The sequence below is a fragment of the Oncorhynchus kisutch genome, linkage group LG3 (genome assembly GCF_002021735.2).
Source record: "Oncorhynchus kisutch isolate 150728-3 linkage group LG3, Okis_V2, whole genome shotgun sequence".
In the NCBI taxonomy this organism is placed as follows: Eukaryota; Metazoa; Chordata; class Actinopteri; order Salmoniformes; family Salmonidae; genus Oncorhynchus; species Oncorhynchus kisutch.
In genome coordinates this window covers 33,789,768-33,796,415 of record NC_034176.2, presented here as the reverse complement: position 1 = coordinate 33,796,415, position 6,648 = coordinate 33,789,768, and the positions used below count along the sequence as shown (strand labels likewise).

Genomic DNA, 6,648 nt, shown 5'->3' with positions numbered 1-6,648 from the left:
GCTGTAATTGCTGCCAAAGGTGATTCTAACATGTATTGACTCTGAGGGTTGAACACTTACACTGTATCTATCTAATCAAGAGATATTAGTGTGTTTTTTTGTTTAGTTTTTTATAAACGTTAGAATTTTTCTTCCACTTTGACATTAGAGTATTTTATGTAAATCGTTGACAAAAATGACATTTAACTCCATTTTAAGCTACTTTGTAATAAAATGTGGAAAAGGTCAATGGGTGTGAATACTTTCTGAAGGCACTGTATATGGCCACCACAGCTACTATTCACTAACATTGTCTTGTAAATATAGTCAGAGCCATTATTCAGTTGAGATTGAATGAACCCCAGGTAACATTCTCTTATTTGAATGCATAAACCACCTCAAAATAATGGTGCTGTAACTATAAAAATGAATGAATTGTTTCTTTCACTTTCAGATTTCCAGGTGGGACAGCTACAGTGATTATATCACTGACCTCATGAAAGGGGAGTACACACACACACACACACACACACACACACACAAACAACACATTTTCCTACAATTGGAAAAACTTTAAAATTGAAAATAAAGGAATGCAAAGACAGTGGTTATTTATTGGTTCTTGGTGTAATACCACCTTAGATTTAGAGGTTATAATAACGTAAGAAACACAGTGCATTCCTCTAGGGATTTGTAATGACATCCATTTAATTTTGATGGTGAGATTATGATATTTTAGACAGTATATGGTGAGGAGGAGACTGAGGCCTCCCATACCTTACAGTACATGTTGTATATACAACACTATGTAAAAGCAGAGTCAAAACAGTCAGTAAACTGTTACCAACAACACAAAGGCTCTAAAAGCGAAGTAATGCGTTTCATTTTCTATTCCACCGATGCTAAATAAAGCCATATTTTCTTGTTATAGATTTGACTACAATCGTTAGGGCAGATATTTGTGCAGATTCAGAATGGTCTTACATATGTTACCATGACTACAACATAGCAATTGAGGATTGTGGCAAAATACACTTTATGATCAAGACCCTGAAAATCCAAATGAGATTGATTTTTTTTTTTAAATGTAATGGTTTCAAAATGGTTGTTTTCCTCATGAAGTTAAAACTAAAACAACCCCCGAAATGGCACCATTTGTAACATAATGTCAAGGATTATGTTACATGTGGTGCCATTTTGACAACAAAGGCCTCTAGAATGATGTGAATGGAATGGGAAGGTTCCCTCAAGTTTCCATCTTAGAACAATGCTGAACTGTCTGGAATGCAACCATCTGTTGCAGGAGGCAATCTGAGCTGGGAACCTGAGTCATGTATGGTTGAGCCCGAATGGAGAGCAGTAGTGATATGCCAAAGATTTTTTATAACTAAACTAAGATAGACCACAGCCTGTCGTTTCCGATAGGAACATATGAGTCATAGTGGGCAGAACAAGCAAGGAGGTGGGCAGGGCCAAGCACAAGCTAGCGTTCTAGCAAACATCTGCATATTTCTGTTAGGGAACGCCTACTCTGTGAAATTCGCTTGTGCGATAACCAATATGACTTTTGCATACCTTCTAAACAACGCGATTTTAAAAAACTTTGACAATGGCTAAAGTCTACAAAAGTAAACTCTATTCATAACAGGTTATAGTTTTGGGAAAAGAAAACTGTATTGACATCAAATGTTTCATCGATGAGAACATTTGCAGAATGTAGGCCATAATCCATCCTGTTCCATTTTCTACCACTGCGCGCCAGTGGGCTTTCTCTCACTACCATATTTGGTAGTGAATGGAAACACCAAGTGGATGCTTCATATTTATACATCCAGCGAAATATCTGTCTCATTGTTCTATCTGTGGATATACCATACAGGAACAAAACAGTTCCTGTAATGTTAACACCATGAAGCATTCGCTTCCTAGTAAGAACTGTACATAACACTGCACAGTATAACAGCGTGTCTCAAACAGAGACTCGTTACTACACATTCAACATTCAATAAGTACATTGAAAAGACTCTGATCAATATATTATGAATCAATATATATAATTTACCCATTTTTCTCTTCTCTTGGTAAGAATATATTAATCTATGTATACGTTTCACTTGAGGAAAAAGACGTTAGCCATGGCCAGCCCAAAATGGTGAGTGGTATTACAGTAGAACTGTGACAATAATTAGTATAATTTGTCACAACTTGACAGCTTGCTTCTGGATGGGCTTGGCATCTGGAACTGAGTAAAACAATATACTCAGCAATTAAACATTAATAGTCAACCATAATATGCATTATAAAAATACAAATCATATCACACAAGTAAAATGATTGCATAAAAGGTTTGGTAATAAATTCTCAAAAGGAGGGTGGGTATAAGTTACAATTCATGTAGTTGCTACTGTAACTGTTACTGTAGCTAGACCCTCAGGTCAAGGCAGAACCACTATGCTTTAACTCAGGATGATATGGTACCCACTATCATACAGTTAACTCATTATGATAGTGTAATTAATTTAAGTAGATATAAAAAAATAAAAAACATTATATATTTCAGTGTTCTTCAGTCCAGGTCCTGGAGAGTGACATTACGTGCAGGATTTTGCCCCATTTTAGCGCTACACCTCATTCAACTCATGGAGGCCTTGTTTGGAAGAATCAGGTGTTTTAGTGCAGGGATGGAACAGAAGCCTGTACACTTTGTAGCTCTCTGGGACCAGGGTCTGTGACCACTGCATCCAAATAGGTAGGCTATGTCCAAATAGATATTATTCATATGACAGCTTTCACTCCGCTTACAGCTCAGCTGGTGAGTACAGTTATGGGTAGAATGCGTCTGAAATGGCACTCCATTCCCTACACAATGCCCTACTTTTGACCAGAGCCTGATGGTCCTGATGGGAGCCTGATGGGTCAAAAGTAGCACACTACTGTATATAGGGAATAAGGGGTCGTTTGAGACGCAGACTGGTAGAAGGCTCAGTTGTCCAGTCACATCGTGTTTGGCCCAGTGAGGTCAGAAGAGGCTCCAGCCCCGCCCCCTCACTCCGTCTTCCAGACCGTGTTGAGAACCTTGACCACCTCCTCATAGATGATGAAGACGATGGCCACATCCAGGCACACACGACCCAGCCGAGGAACCGTCCCCTTATAGAACCTAGAGAACACAGAACAAGGAGAGTAGAACATCATGTACGTAGAACTCAGGATCTCTATGGAGTAGAACCTCAGGAATGAGACGGAATGAGCAGTAAACAATACCATTAGGTTCCTTAAGGGAGTTATACATAACGTTTGATCGTATAGAAGTGTATAGTGGTGCACTTACGCTCGTACACCCTCGTGTCTCATGATCTTCAAGGCACAGTCCAGCGTACTCTTGTACTTATGAGACTCCAAACCCTTAGAGAGAGAAAGACACAGGGTTATTCACTTAGACAGGGGTGGAGTTACACCATACATGTATTTCAAACACATTCAATCCTTTCAGATGTACACAAGTGCCTGTAGCGGTACCCCATCCTGTACCTGCATCCTGGTCTTGATGACATCTAGGGGGGTGTTCCCAAACACGCTGGCTGCTCCTGCGACGGCTCCAAACGTTCCCGTCACCACAGGGTTAATAGCCTTATTGGGGTTATCCCCTGGGGAGAGGAGATACGGACAGAATGCTCTTTCACACTCACCCAAGTGGGATATACCCAGTACGCTTATCAAAGTGAGTACCTTTTTACAGGTGACCACTAGAGGTCAGCATTGTCTGTGTGGTGTCAACAGGCATCCAGGGCCGGTATTCATAAACATGTCAGAGTAGGAGTGGATCAGGTCCCTTCTGTCGATGCAATCATACTCATTGTGATCTAAAGGCTAATCTGATCCCCAATCAGCACTCCTACTATGAGACACTTGATACATATGGCCCCTGGAATCCTGATAATGATGGCTGACATGATGATGGCTGACTACCTTTGTACCAGTTCCTGAGGGAGGTCATGACATAGAAGCGGATGGCCTGGTTGGAGCCCTGCTTTAGGACGGTGGCTGTCAGACCCTGGTACGTCCCCTTAATACCTGGGGGACAGTAGCAGAGAGCAGCAGTTAGCATCACTGAATGTAGTAGCAGCATTATGCACTACCCTCTTTAAAGAGTGACTGAACGCACCAATTCTGCATGGGGTTTTCTGTTGCTCATTAAGAAAAATAAGATTTCAATCTTGGGGGTGTTGGTTCAATGTGGCAGTTACTGATCTTTGTCCCCCATGAGACACCATAGGTACAAAGCCATTATCACTTCCTCAAAATTGACAGAATTCATTTAAGAGAACACAATAAATCATTTTGAAATTCTTTAGGCACTTTTAGTCGCACAATTGGACATCTAGCAAATTTGTTTGGTGCAGTATTTCTCAAGTTCAAAAATATGTGATGTGTTCTCTTCTATAAACAAAGTCGTCTCCACTGTGCTGCCGGGCAGGTCTGTCTCCCTGTCTGTGTGTTCTGACGTACTATTGAATAGACCGCAATCACCACAGCTGTTTATCCCATGGTTGTGGGCAAGTGGGCATTGTCAAAATCAAAACCCAACCCACAAGTACACTGAGTATACAAACATTAGGAACACCTGCTCTTTCCATGACATAGACTGACCAGGTGAATCCAGGTGAAAACTATGATCCCTTATTGATGACACTTGTTAAATCCACTTCAATCAGAGTAGATGAAGGGGAAGAGACGTGTTAAAGAAGGATTTTTAAGCCTCAAGTCCATCGACATGGAGTGTGTATGTGTGCCATTCAGAGGGTGAATGGGCAAGACAAAAAATGTAAGTGCCTATGAACAGGGTATGGTAGAAGGTGCCAGGGGCACTAGGTTTGAGTGTGTCAAGAACTGCGACGCTGCTGGGTTTTTCACGCTCAACCATTTCCCGTGTGTATCAATAATGGTCCACTACCCAAAGGACATCCAGCAACTTTACACAACTGTCGGAAGCATATGGGAGTCAGCAGAGGTCAGAAAACCTGTGGAACGCTTTCGACACCTTGTAGAGTCAATGCCTAGATGAATTGAGGCTGTTCTGCGGGAAAAAGGGTGGTGCGGCTCAATATTAAGATGTTTCTAATGTTTTGTATACACAGTGTAAGTCATGACGAACTCTTGCACCCAAATCTCAGTTTTGGATGATAGTGATTTGATTTAGACATTACAGACAAAAGTCTTGACAATTACATACATATAAAAACATTAACAAGTAGTGTGTATCAGGTATACATATACACCACAGTTCAAAAGTTTGGGGTCACTTAGAAATGTCCTTGTTTTTGAAAGAAAAGCACATTTTTGGTCCATTAAAATAACATCAAATTTATCAGAAATACAGTGTAGACATTGCTAATGTTGAAAATGACTTTTGCAGCTGGAAACAACTGATTTTTAATGGGATATCTACATAGGCATACAGAGGTCCATTATCAGCAGCCATCACTCCTGTGTTCCAATGGCACATTGTATTAGCTAAGCCAGGTTTACCATTTTAAAAGGCTAATTGATCATTAGAAAACCCTTTTGCAATTATGTTAGCACAGCTGAAAACTGTTGTTCTGATTAAAGAAGCAATAAAACTGGCCTTCTTTAGACTTGTTGAGTATCTGGAGCATCAGCATTTGTCGGTTCGATTACAGGCTAAAAATGGCCAGAAACAAAGAACTTTCTTCTGAAACTCGTCAGTCTATTCTTGTTCTGAGAAATTAAAGCTATTCCATCGAAAGAGGAGTGGGAGTGACTGTCCAATAAAAATACAAGATTAAGATGGGCAAAAGAACACAGACACTGGACAGAGGAACTCTGCCTAGAAGGCCAGCATCCCAAAGTCGCCTCTTCAATGTTGACAGTGAGACTGGTGTTTTGCAGGTACTATTTAATCAGCTGCCAGTTGAGGACTTGTGAGGCATCTGTTTCTCAAACTAGACACTAATGTACTTGTCCTCTTGCTCAGTTGTGCACCGGGGCCTCCCACTCCTCGTTCTATTCTGGTTAGAACCAGTTTGTGCTGTTCTGTGAAGGGAGTAGTACACAGCGTTGTACAAGATCTTCAGTTTCTTGGCAATTTCTCACATGGAATAGCCTTCATTTCTCAGAACAAGAAGTTCTTTGTTTCTGAGCCTGTAATCGAACCCACAAATGCTGATGCTCCAGATACTCAACCAGTCTAAAGAAGGACAGTTTTATTGCTTCTTTAATCAGAACAACAGTTTTCAGCTGTGCTAACTTAATTTCAAAAGGGTTTCTAATGATCAATTAGCCTTTTAAAATGATAAACTTGGATTAGTTAACACAACGTTCCATTGGAACACAGGAGTGATGGCTGCTGATAATGAGCCTCAGCCGTTTCCAGCTACAATAGTAATTTACAACATAAACATGTCTACACTGTATTTCTGATCAATTTGATGTTATTTTAATGGAACAAAAATGTGCTATTCTTTCAAAAACAAGGACATTTCTAAGTGACCCCAAACTTTTGAACGGTAGTGTATGTCAGTTCATACACACAATAAGTAGGTCACATGAGGAGAGGCGTTGTGCCATGAGGTGTTGCTTTATTTGTTTTTTGAAACCAGGTTTGCTGTTCACTTGCTCTATATAAGATGGAAGAGAGTTCCATTTACT

At 40.4% G+C, this 6,648-nt stretch overlaps 1 protein-coding gene across 1 annotated transcript in view; it reads right to left on the bottom strand.

Annotated features, from left to right (window-relative positions):
* Positions 1–665: 665 nt before the first annotated feature.
* The window catches only part of LOC109872206 (tricarboxylate transport protein B, mitochondrial-like), a 32,516-nt gene continuing 26,533 nt past the window's right edge, over positions 666–6,648 (bottom strand). Inside the window, exons 6-9 of the mRNA XM_020463356.2 lie at positions 3,949–4,053; positions 3,511–3,626; positions 3,311–3,384; positions 666–3,139 (exon numbers count right to left, since the gene is read on the bottom strand). Of these exons, the coding sequence (XP_020318945.1) occupies positions 3,025–3,139; positions 3,311–3,384; positions 3,511–3,626; positions 3,949–4,053 (410 nt within the window). The 3' untranslated portion in view covers positions 666–3,024. The remainder of the gene's footprint in view (positions 3,140–3,310; positions 3,385–3,510; positions 3,627–3,948; positions 4,054–6,648) is intronic.